This window comes from Alligator sinensis, unplaced genomic scaffold, assembly GCF_000455745.1.
Source record: "Alligator sinensis unplaced genomic scaffold, ASM45574v1 scaffold1011_1, whole genome shotgun sequence".
Lineage (NCBI taxonomy): Eukaryota > Metazoa > Chordata > Crocodylia > Alligatoridae > Alligator > Alligator sinensis.
In genome coordinates this window covers 119,389-132,182 of record NW_005842785.1, presented here as the reverse complement: position 1 = coordinate 132,182, position 12,794 = coordinate 119,389, and the positions used below count along the sequence as shown (strand labels likewise).

The 12,794-nt window shown below is 38.9% G+C and overlaps 1 protein-coding gene across 4 annotated transcripts in view; it reads left to right on the top strand.

Annotated features, from left to right (window-relative positions):
- The first annotated feature begins 8 nt into the window (after positions 1-8).
- KRIT1 (KRIT1, ankyrin repeat containing) overlaps positions 9-12,794 on the top strand; it is a 37,812-nt gene continuing 25,026 nt past the window's right edge. Inside the window, exons 1-9 of one of the 4 annotated variants that reach the window (XM_025191077.1) lie at positions 9-372; positions 1,408-1,481; positions 2,394-2,517; positions 5,767-5,926; positions 7,774-7,866; positions 8,744-8,873; positions 11,231-11,474; positions 11,724-11,839; positions 12,291-12,434. In XM_025191077.1, coding sequence (XP_025046862.1) covers positions 2,416-2,517; positions 5,767-5,926; positions 7,774-7,866; positions 8,744-8,873; positions 11,231-11,474; positions 11,724-11,839; positions 12,291-12,434 — 989 coding nt within the window. In that variant the 5' untranslated portion in view covers positions 9-372; positions 1,408-1,481; positions 2,394-2,415. Of the gene's footprint in view, positions 379-1,407; positions 1,482-2,393; positions 2,518-5,766; positions 5,927-7,773; positions 7,867-8,743; positions 8,874-11,230; positions 11,475-11,723; positions 11,840-12,290; positions 12,435-12,794 lie in introns of all 4 variants that reach the window. The other 3 variants (XM_006034947.3, XM_006034948.3, XM_025191078.1) reach the window with 3 other exon arrangements.

Here is a 12,794-nt window from a genome sequence, read left to right as displayed (position 1 = left end):
CAGGCCTTAGCTTTGCAGCGGGACGGAGCCGGCGGTGATGGGCGCTGCCGCCCCCCCGCTCGTGCAGGGGAGCCTGTGGCGCGAGGGGGGGTATTGAGGTTGTGCGCCTCCACGAACCAGCTCGTCGGCATAAAGGTCTCCAGCGCCAAGAGGAGTCTCCCCTTGCGCCGCGAGGGGGTAGAGAAGCACTGGACCTCTTTTCTTTGTGTCTGTTCGCATCCCAGCAGCCCTGAGCTGAACCCTCGAGGAGGCTGTTGAAGGCCGCCTTCACCCCAGCCCGTGGCTGGAGGGGACACAGTCAGAAGTCTGCACTAGAGAATGCTTTAGCCTGCTGCTGCTGTGATGTATGTGAGGGCCCTTCTGCACATGCAGGTGAAGGTGCGATGGGATCTAAGGCATGACCCACAGTCACGTCTCCTGCCATGGCTGGGGTTGTGATTGCAGGTCAGATCCTGGGCTTCCCCTGCACTGGGAAGAAGCCAGCTCATGTTGGCTGGAAGCCTCTCAACCCTGGGATTGCCCTACAGACCCCTGCAGCTGGGAGGGTTTGATCTCCCAGCCTAGGCTTGTGTGTGAAAACCCTGAGGCTGGGACATTGTAGCTGCTGTGGTCTCCCAGCTTTGTATCGCTAGAGCTGAGAGATCACAGCCACATCTCAGCTGCTGGGACCCACCAGGATCCCAGCATGGGCAGCTCACTGCTGGACTCAGCATCCACAGCTGGAGAATCTGGATCCCCTCAGCCATGGGGCACCGCCAGGATCCAGAGTTGGCAATTGCTGGAGCCGGTCAGCTTACCAGGCTCCCAGCCACAGGGGAAACCCTGCTGCATAAAAGCTGGGTACCAACCAGCTGTAAAGTTAGTACAGGTTTCCAAGATCCAGCTTTATAGCTACTTGGATCTTTTCATGGCATGATAGATGCTTTGCATGTGTATCTGGTTTCAGTTAATTGCACATTTAGCAAGCTAATTGTGCAATAACTGTAACATGTATGGGGGGGCTACATTACTTCAGTTTAACACTGGTTAGGTAAATAATGAGCTGTGCCATTTGAGAACCTCTTCATATTACTGTTACCTCTTCCTGTCCACCCAAGCCCACGTTGTCTTTTTCATTCCACTGATGCTTCCTGTCAGTCATGTAGATTGTAAGCTCCTAGAAACAGGGTGCTTATAAAATGTCTGTTTAGTGCCTTCCACAAATGAGACCTTTATACTTGACCATGGCTCCTAAATTCTTCTTTTAATGCAGACATCCACCCCAGCCTATTTTTCAAGTAGCAACATCATTCAGAGCAGCCCGGACAGATATGTTAACCAGTGATTAAAATGCACTCTTTCTCATATTAATCTCAGTTTCATTTTTTAAAGTTCACTTTTAATTATTTTTTCCTTTGAATTTTTCAGTTAATGTGGTGTTGGTGAAAGTTTCTGGATTCAGTACACTGGCGACTGAAGCCCTCTATTTCTCCTCAGAACAGGTGCAGCAGCACTGCAAGCTATAAATTGTAATGATAACATCTCCATTTGATAGTGGGACAAATTTACATATCATCTATATTTATTGATCCTACAGAATGAAAGAGTTTTCATTTCTGGATGAGGGAGGAGATCAGCTGAAATGGGCCAAGGGGCAGAAGTGACCTTGTATTTTAGTTTAAAGTGTAAAGGGAATTATAGTTAGCCTTAGTGGGGGATTCTGTTTTATTATATTTTTGCAAGTATTTAGAATTACAAGGGGGTACTTCTATACTCTATTTTGGTAAAAGGAAGCTCTAAAAAGGATCTGTCAATCAATTAAAATGTGTACAGTTCCAATACTGCACTAAGCTGTGTGGAGAGACCTCTGCCTCACAGAGTGCGCTACTGACATTCAAATAAATAAGTTCTGATATTGCATTTTAGGACTTGTATTGCACAGCTCTATTTCTGGGCTCCAGACAAGACTGTGTTCTATTTCTTGTTAGAAAATAGGGATTCAAGTTTTTCTTGACGGGAATTGATGGAAATATGGTACTTTGTAGATATTGTATATGGCATTAATACATTTAAAAATAAGAAAAGTTATCAGTTTCTACATATCTCTAAGACTTTAGGGTTCCTAATTCTTACAGTTTAAAACTAAATTAGAGAACAGGGTTACTCATAGTAGTTCTGTACAGTGAACATTTTTTTTCACCCATTCATGGTCTTAGTGTTTGAAAAGGAATATACATTTTAACAATGATGTTTTTGATGTTTTTCCTCATAAGAAAAAAAAGATGAATAAATTGTCTTAAATAGGATGAATATAATGAATGAAAATAATTACTTTATGCTAGCATAACACGTGTTTTGTTTCATCTTGTTTCCTAAACTTAAATTTTGCTTTTTGTTTATTTCACCATCTCCAGTGCTAAATGAAAAGAACAAACCATGGGAAACCCAGAAAACATGGGAGAGACGTATGTTGCTGTGATTCGTCCAAAGAACACTGCTAGCCTGAATTCTCGGGAATATCGAGCTAAATCATATGAAGTAAAAAATACTTTATTTTCCTCAATTTAATGTTTGAAAAATTAAAGAGACTGCAACTGAGAAACAAACTTGTATTAGCTAACAGTTCTGGTTACTCAGAAAGTAAATCTCTGTCTCTAACTGTTTATCTGGCCCAGTATGCTAGCAGTGGTATCCTCACATGCCACCCTGCTCCAGTTGCCTTCTGAACAAGCAGTGCCAAGTAGCTGAGGCATAACCACACAGATACAGTGGCACTTCTTTCAGTTCAGTAGGTAGACCATCTAGAATGGCACAGCGTTTTTGAGAGGGCTACTGCCTGGCACCAGAAGTTTGCAATGCAGACAAGGCCCTGAGTTCTTAATATATCTATCCTCACAACTTTCCTGTAAGGTAATTTTACAGAGCAGGACCTGAAGCACAGATAACCTAAAACAGAGATACAAAACATGTTTACTCATCTAACCCCCACTGATTTGACTGTCCCTAAGTGACTTGGTCAAAGTCATGTAAGAAATGTACTGTTGAGCAAGGAACCAAACAAATAGTAAATTGTAGGAAACGTTACAGCTTAAACAAATATCAGAAGCACAACGTGTATCACAAAAAAAAATTAAACATCTGTTAAGTTTCTGAGGTGTTTCCAAAACTAAACATTCCCTAATGCTTTAAAGTCAACAGGATGTAAAACCTCCATGCAACAAATTGGCAAGAACACATCACAGTTTCTGTTTTAGAATCTCATTATACCAATGCTGCCATACATGTACTGTATGAGTGTTAGCAGAGTGAGACCTTTAGAGGTAAAACTATCAACTCATACAACATTCTGGGTTGATGACCACCTGTTCTCTTAAGGAACTCAGCACAGGATTGGGGTCTTGCCACTTTCCATTTCTTTGTCATTGGTATTCATATGAATTTGACATTCTAGAACATAGGATCATAGGAAAGTAGGACTGGAAGGGACCTCCCAAAGTCACCCAGCCCAGTCCCCTGCTCAAGGCAGAATCATCCCTGTCTAAACCAGCCCAGCCTGGTGCCCACCCAACCTGCTTTTAAAAATTTCCAGAGATGGAGAATCCACAACTTCTCTAGGTAGACTGTTCCAGTGTTTGACCCCCCTCATAGTCAGCAGGTTCCTCCTAATCTCCAACCTTAATTTTCTCTGCTGCCACCTGAGGCCATTGCTCCTAATCTTGTCCCTATGGCCATTGAGAAAAACCCATCTCCATTGTCTCTATAATAGTCCTTCAGTCATTTGAAGACTGTTATTAAATCTCTGTTCCATCTTCTCTTTGCCAGAATAAATAATACTAGCTCTTTCAGCCTTTCCTCATAAATCATGCTTCCCAAGCTTCTCATCATTTTTTGTTGCTCTACGATAGACTCGATTCCAATCTGTGTACATCTTTCTTGAAGTGCGGTGCAAAAACTGAACACAGTACTGCAGGTGAGGCCTCCCTAACATTGAATAGAATGGAAGAATCACTTCCCTTGATTTGCAAATGACATTCCAGTTAATACAACCCAGTATGCTGTTGGCCTTTTGATGCATGTTTGGCTCATATTCAGTTTTAAGGTCTATTATAACTCCCAGGTCTTTCTCTGCAATACTGTAGTCTAGCCAATCATTCCCCAGTCTGTATTTGTGCATGCAGTTATTCCATCCCAAGTGCAGGACTTTGCACTTGTCCTTACTGAATCTCATCTGATTGATAATGGATCATTTTTCCAGTCTATCCAGGTCATTCTGGATCCTAGCACTACCGTCCAGAATGTCTGCAGCTCCCCCCAACTTGGTTTCATTTGCAGATTTGCTAAGTGTTCACTTAATTCCATCGTCAAAATCATTAGTGAAGATAAACAATACTGGCAGTGGCAACACGTAGGAGGTGCACGTGTACTCCATGACAGCCAGCGTTCCCTGCTTAGGCGACAGCAGAGGAGAGTGCTGGCTAGGGAGTGGGGGTGCCAGGAGAAGCACCCCTGGCACTTTTGGGCATACCGCTGGCACTTCTGCATCAGCACGATCAGCTGTGGGGGGACCTGCCCCCCCGACTCAGGAGGCACCAGTTGCCCATGAATACTGGACTCAGGACTGTCCTGGGTAACCCCACTTGCTACCTCTTTCCATCTAGACATTGAGCCACTGATGATTACTCATTGAGCACAATGATCCAACCAGTTATACATCCACCTTACAGTATGTTCATCTAGTCTGTATTTCTTTAGCTTGTTAATAAGAATGTTGTGGGAGATGGTGAGTGTCAAAAGCCTTGCTAAAATCAAGCTATATTACATCCACAGCTCTCCCCATGTTCTGGTGCATTCATTGCTACTTGAATTTTGTTACTGTTTTTGCAGCTGACTAATTGAGACAACATTTGTGATGAAATACCATAAGCCCACACTTTTGGAATCCTTATCTACCCCTTTCTAATATTTTATAAATAGAAACTTCTGTCTATAATGGCCGTTATACTTCTGTTACTTGAACTTGTTTGATATAAAAATAACACAAATCAAACTTTTATCGTAAGACAGTATTTATTCCTATTAAAGTACCATTTTATGATATTCAGCTTCTGCAATATTAAAAATAAAAATGGAGTGCATACTGTAAATTGGTCTTTGGAGACAAGTCCTGTACCTCACTAGAGTGAAGTCTGCATGTGAAGTCAACAATAAAGTGCTAGAATCTCACGAAAAGTGGGGCAGAAGCAAGGAGGAGTAAATTTAAAACCATTTAAGGTGCCTGTACATATATATTGAGGCTGCTTTGACGCACAGTAATTACAGCGTGTTGGAGCAGACTTGATTAATTGAATCTCCTAGAGCATGGTAATTACTGTGCTCTAGCAGATTTCAGCATCATGTGTATCAATGTCCCTGCCCTGAAAAATGGCAATGGGGGCACTTTAACTAAAGCTTGCTTAGTGGCTTTAACGTGCCTCTGCTGCCATTTTTTAGTTCAGGGATGCTAAACAATGTGAGGCTCTGGGCACTTTAATTAGAATGTCTCTTGGAGCTGCTCTAATTAAAGCGCTCTCCCCCTCCCCGCCTCCCAGAGCACATGTATAAATGCCCTTACTGTTTTGGTTGAGTGCTATACATTTTTGGCTATGTAGGAAACTCAGCACAGAACGCTAATAATTTTAATTTTAAATAAAATGGTGTGGTCCTGCTTTTAAATAAATAAAAGTAAACATGTCCCATCACATTTCAGTAATGCTTAATTAATCCTTCAATTTTATTGTTATTTTCAAGATTTTGTTGCTTGAAGTTCCCATTGAAGGGCAAAAGAAAAAACGAAAGAAAGTTTTGTTGGAAACTAAACTGCAGGGAGGTACTGAAGTAACTCAAAGTATTTTGGACTATGTATTAGAAACCACCAAACCAATTTCACCAGCCAATCAAGGTATAAAAGGTAAGAACTGTTTTCTCATTTTTGTTGATTGTTCCTCTGTAATATGCTTTACTATGAAAAATAGGTCTGCTGTTTTACCAAGAGAAACCTGCAGCTGAAACCTCTCACTATCCTTTATTTTCTTTTAAAAAAGAATTCTTGTATTTCTTTAAAAATAAAAAGCCGTTTATTGACCAGTAAAAATAGAGGATAACAGAGAATCAGCTGGTATTTTACTTATTTACTTACTTTGATAAGTTTGCTTTGTAGAGGCTACTAAAGAAACTTAATAGTCAATGGATGAGAGACAAAGTATTATAATGGATCAAAAACTGACCAAGAGACAGGAGAACAAATAACAAAATTTAATTTTTATTATTGTAAAAAGTTAACAGAAAGGTGTCTTGAGCCTCCACACTAAGCCAGTGTTACATAGGCCAATTCTGCACTTAAAATTGTTGCTAGTTTAGCTATCTATGTATGTTAGGGAGGGGATAAATTTTTTATTTTTTATTCTGATATAGGTGTGCTGCCAAAAGCTCTGGAATAAATACTGTAAGCTTTGCTGTCAAATTACTTTTTGCTGGTTTAACTGGGTCTATACTACTAAGGATTTATCAGTTCAGTTATATTAACTGCAGACAAGGGCATGGAATTAGTAACAGTCTCGAGAAAGGAATAGGTAGTGAGGTGGCAAAAATGTCAAATCAGGGGAAGGGAAGGGAGCTAGATGAATGGGCAACAGTGTCAAATTATATACAATATTAATATATATAAAGTAATGTGTGGTGAAGGGAAAATTCTGAACTACTGGTATACATCTTCATGGCTATAAATTAACATGCATTTTTACATCGGAATACAACCTGGGCACCAGTCTATACAACCCAGTAACAACCCTGCTTAATCCCCAACAAAAGTCTGAAAAATAAATAAAATGTCAGGGTCCATAAAGCTGGAATAGAGAATAGTATGGAAGTTATTATAATTAGGGACCTACTGGATTTGCTATTTTGCGGATTCCACAAAATCTGGCATTGGCCATGAAATCTGCTGGGGAGGAGAACTGAGCGCTGTGGCAGCTCGCCGGGGGACTGGTGGTGAGGTAGCTGCCTACTCTAAGGGCTACTGGCAAGATAGCTGCCACCCCTACCGCTTGCCACTGCTTAGCTGTAAAAGCTACCTGCCATGTGGAGCTGCCTGTCATGTGGCTTCACCCCTCGCCACCAATCAGCAGCAAGGGGCGAGGCTGCATGATGGATGGCACTTGCAGCCAGTCAGTGGTGAGAGGTGAGGTCATGTGACAGGCAGTGTAGCCAATCGGTGGTGAGGAGGCAGGGCAACCAGGGCCCCTTAACCAAACCGGAGGCGGGGGCACCACACTCTGCCTGTGAACTGGCTAGCCACGCTTGTGTTCTGCCCATGAAATTGGGGTGCGGCCCCTGTGAATCAGGTAGGTCCCTAATTATATTGGTATTGTATGGACCAGGGTTCACCTTCATATGAAAGCCATGCAGTGCTTGTGACCTCATTAATAAAAGATATTACATATATTAGAGATGGCTTGAAAAAGGGCAGCCAGAATGGTTAGAGGCATGGAAAAAGTCATATAAAGAGTCTGAAAATAATGGGATAGTTTACCTGTTAATGGTCTTTCATATGTATGTTGATGTACGCATATGTTTATTCAGCTGCTCAAGATCAGTTAGGCTACCATAGCTTTCAGGAACTAGTATTGGAAACGAGATGGAACAGTTAATTAAGAATTACTGAAACGTGATAGGACATGACCAAAAAAGAATTAAGCTGCCAGTTATTGTCCAGTTGACCATCTAGCTCTGTTGGCTTTTTCAATTTTTTAACAATAGGAAAGCGAGTAGTGTTAATGAAGAAGTTTCCTCTGGAAGGGGAGAAGGCAGGCCAGGAAGCATCCCTTTATGTTGTTCCAGCAGTTGTCAAAGGTAACATTTAACAGAGTTCTTGAAGTTGTATATACTCAAAAGGAAATTAAGTGGTTATTTTCTAACATAAATATGTGATGTAGATGTTGATGGCTCTGATATTTGTATTTAGGCTTGAGAAAATTAGATTTTGGTTGACAACGTTATGTAATTGTTGTTTTATTTCTCCAAATTCCTAAAATAAAATTAAAATAATTTAAATGTTCTTTAAAATATATCTTGTATTTGTTAAAAACTTACCTGTCATAGCTAATTTATTATTATGAAATATACTCATCAAGGAGACGTTTAAAAGCGTAGATGTTAGTAAACTTCAAAAATACTCTTTTCAACACTCCTTGCTCAGAGAAGAGTTCCCATTGAAGTCTGAGTCCTTTCTGCTTGAGTAAGAAATGATAAAGAATTCTCTGAAGGTTGTAATAAAGAACTAAAATAAATGCAAAGTCTGAAGGAAATTCTTCGTGTACTCTTAGGGAACTTGCTCCTTTGCTATTTCTAATATGTTTCAGATATGAAGATTAACAAATAAACATCGTGTCAGTCCTAAGGTCTTTATTGGGACTGATAGTCTTTTTTTAACAGTATACACAGATATTTCAATAACTCTGAAAGAGAACATGATCATAATGGAAGAACACTAAAAGAATATTTTATAGTTAAGCTAAGGCCACTGTACTGGTCTACACTGAACTCTGTTAGTTAAGAACTGTATGCAATTTGTATAAGTTACCATCTGGGAAAAGTGAAATCTACTGTAGTCTAAAAATATAATTTCAGCAAAAAGAGATGATATTCTATAATTATGAAAGAGGTAACAGTGGTAAACAAGATACCTGTTTCCATTAAAGTACTTTCAGTGTTTCCCTTTCCTTTTCAGATAATACAAAATATACATACAGTCCAGGATGTCCAGTTTTCTACTGTTTACAGGACATCATGAGAGTCTGCAGTGAATCCAGTGCTCACTTTGCTACACTTACTGCTAGGATGTTAATAGCCTTGGATAAGTAAGAAATGTTATCAGTAGAAATACTTATGTTGAAATAGAAATAAACAAGGAAGTTGGACTACATGGAAAATAGATGTAAAATTTTACAGCTGTCTTGTGATCATTAAGATGGAAATAATGATAATATCACATGTTGCTTTCTCAGCCTGATTGTCAAAAAATTGAGCAAAGCTTGAGGACTCATTTGTTTATTAATTAGAAGTGATAGTTTTGAACTAATGATTGTCCTGCTTATTTTAAACCTAGAAGTCTAAAGAGGCATGTTCACCTACAATGCATTATGGAGCCTTACAGAAATTTTAATGATATACCTAAAGTATTCATCAGAGTGGTGGCATCCCTGTAGTTATGATTGTATTGAGATTAGCATTTAAACTAGGAATTAAATATTTGTTGTTTACATATGTCATCCCCAAACTTACAGCATTTATTTTTAGTAGATTATTAACTTTCTGGGATTTACAGTACATTTTTGATTAGTCTGATTTATTATTTGAAAATTGCTACTTAAATATTTTTGTCTTCTCTCCCTCTGTCAAAGAAATCTCTTGTTTTTGGATTTTAGATTCATTTCTAGGTCTCAGTCTTACAATCTCCTACACATACTCTTAATTTTGATCCTATGGCATTGTAATTGATCCTTTTTAGAAAAAAATTAATCTGCTCTGTGAAATTTGAATTCAGTACCATCCCTTACATGAGTAAAATATAGCATGACTGTTTGCAAGCTGAGCAAAGTATAAATTATAGCGTGTTGCTTAAGTTTTATTATGTTAATTTTATTAATTAATACAGACAAAATGTCTGTCTGCTTCATACTAAGCTAGGAAGTCCTAGTCTAGCTAGTCTGAAATAATTTTTAAATGGGTATCACCATCTAATGTGATTGTTCCTCAGGATAATTTCCCAAAATACACCTTACAAGCTATGGATAGTTTAAAGCACAATGGCCATACCCCACTGCCCCCTCCCCAAAAAGAACGGAAGTATAAATAAGTGGTGGGGGATAAAATATCAACATGAACTACACTTTGCTATAAAAGACAACTTTTTTCTTGATTTTTTTTTTTTAATTATTATTTATTTATTTTTTTTCAGCAACCCCAAGATCAAAAGCAGGTACCTAGCTAGAGATACTGTCCAGAGCATCCAGGCCATAGCCAGACAAATGGCTTTGAACTATAAACCATGGTTTACCTCAAGGGATAAAATCTGCTCTTGAGACAGTCTCCAAACTCTGTTCATCTGTGAATCTTCCTGTACTGAGAAGTGCACAGTCCTGTGGGAGCCTGTATTCCCCTCTGTCATTTCATTCTAACCAGCCAAAATGCATTTATATCTGCAACGGTTATGTCCACTTCAAACATGTAACAAAACACTACAACATGAGAAACCCAGGTTTTGCCCAGAAAAATACCTTGCAGCCTCTACCTATGAAAAAATCCTGAATAGGTAACATAACCATGACCAAAATTCAACAATTAAATGCCAACACAATTGTGTCGAAAGCCATGGTCCACAGTGCATAGGAAAACCTTACTACAGCAAGCAGAGAGTATTTATGTTGCTCCCCAGCTCAGCCTAAGGTGCCTGCAGGTTAATAAGAGCACTCTAGCGCAAATGAAATTGGTGGAAGCAAGGGGTTCCTAGAATCCATCCAGGAAAACCCACAGGAAATGAGCAATGATCACTGCCCTATGAGTCTGAGTGAAGGCAGGATGGCCAAGCTGAATGAATGCTGGCTTATAGATGACATTTTCATGTGCCCAAATTAATTGTTTCATTCCTAGTTTTTTTTAGCAAAACACCCAGCTACTGAGCTAAATGAATTTGAAGACAAATAGGTTTGCAGTAACATTTGGACTTGAAGAAGGTTCCATATTGTAGTGTGACATTTCAGTTCCTTCATGTGCATATTTAGAGTGGTAGTACTGGTGAACTGAAAGTGAATTTGTTAAAGGAGGTATTAGTGTGTTGGTGTGGTTAAGTATTTTGATTGTGCTGGGAGAACATATTGCCCTAACTTAACAATTGCCTTGCTTCTGAAAGCTCACATTTCGAGAGAATGCAATTGAGGATCCTTAACTGTAAGTTAGCAAAGTTCTATATGTGGAAGTATAGTAGTGATATAAAATTGCCTATATGCCCAGTAATTAAAACTTCAGCTAAGGCTTTTAAATGTGACTTATTTTCTAGTATCTATTTTTGCAGATGTAGGACCTGATCCCGTAGCCTCTTCATACATACAACTGTTGACTTCTGGTAGAATAGTTAGCATAGAGACTACATAATCAATCCTTTATTTATCTTGAAAATGAATAAGCATTAGTGTGACTTGTCTATTTTGTTCTGCAGATGGCTAGATGAACGACACACACAATCGCATTCTATCCCAGCTTTATTCAGACCATCACCTCTTGAAAGAATTAAAACTAATGTCATAAACCCTGCATATGCTATTGAACCTGGTCACACAGAGAGCTCGCTCCACATGGGCTATACTGCATTAGAAATAAAGAGTAAAATGTTGGCATTGGAGAAAGCAGATATGTGCATCTATAATCCTTTGTTTGGGTCTGATCTTCAATATACCAACAGGGTAAGTATTTTGTAGGATGAATTCTATTTTACTTTTTAAAAGGTTTTGATAATCTTGTGTTTAGCTGTACCGTAATCAGTTATACCCTCTTTATGCTTTTGTCTAGTTTGATTTACAACTATAAAAATGTGAAAATCTGTCCCTTTAACTGCAACAAATTACTGTGTGAGTGTTAATTAAAAGAAAATGTGTATGTCTGCTTGTCCATGCTTCAGTGACAAATTTTTAAATATTATATTGTTTTTGTAGGTTGATAAAGTGGTTATAAACCCATACTTTGGTCTTGGAGCTCCAGACTACTCAAAGATTCAGATTCCAAAAAGAGAAAAGTGGCAACGCAGCATGAGCAGTGTGATGGAAGACAAGTATTACATTATATTTTTTTCATTTATAATCTCAAGTAAAAAAAAAAAAAAAATCATGTTACAGGATTACTTTAGGATCCAGTCTGTTTTCAGAGTCCCTCTGTCCTTATTATAGTACCAATACATAAAAAAAAAAATGTACCAAAAAAAAGAGCTTATAGTCTATGGAGTTCACAACAGAATGAGAGCCTGAAGAATCAAAAAATGTAGGATTGACTGGGGAAAATTCAGAAAACAAAGCAAGTCTAAAACAAGTATTTCTTGGTAGAAAGAATGTGGTCATGGATGGACATATGGCTAATTAAAATGCTAGTTGTACACATTGATTCACTTTAACTGCCTGGGTTTTATACATATCAAAAGATAAACACAAGTGTGTTGTTTTTACATTTTTTAAATTTGTCTGCTAGAATATTACTGAGTTGGTGTGTATTGTAATTTTCGTCACTAGGGAGCGTCAATGGGTAGATGATTTCCCTCTTCATCGCAGTGCCTGTGAAGGAGACTCTGAATTACTGAGCCGCCTTCTGGATGAAAACTTTTCAGTTAACCAGTTAGACAGTGACCATTGGGCCCCCATTCACTATGCTTGCTGGTAAGGATTTTGTCATGCGATACATTCTTGGTATTTGTGGCTCAAAACCGTATTGTAGGATTTGTGATAGTAATTGCTGAGAAATCCAAACTTCAGATTTTTAATTGTTTATTCCTAAAAATTTAATGTTGAGAAATACCATAACTTTGCACTTAAACTTTGTGCATCAGGATTTAAGCTAATTTGTAACTAAAGGATTTCAGAGGAGACATAATATAGAGGATGTTGGCTACAAATGTCCAACTTGGGATCCTTAAAATTCTAGTTTATTAGGCGGATTGAAACACTGTAATCATAAACCTTGGGGCTGGTCCCCCCCACACACACACATGCGCGCGCGTGTGCACACACACACACACA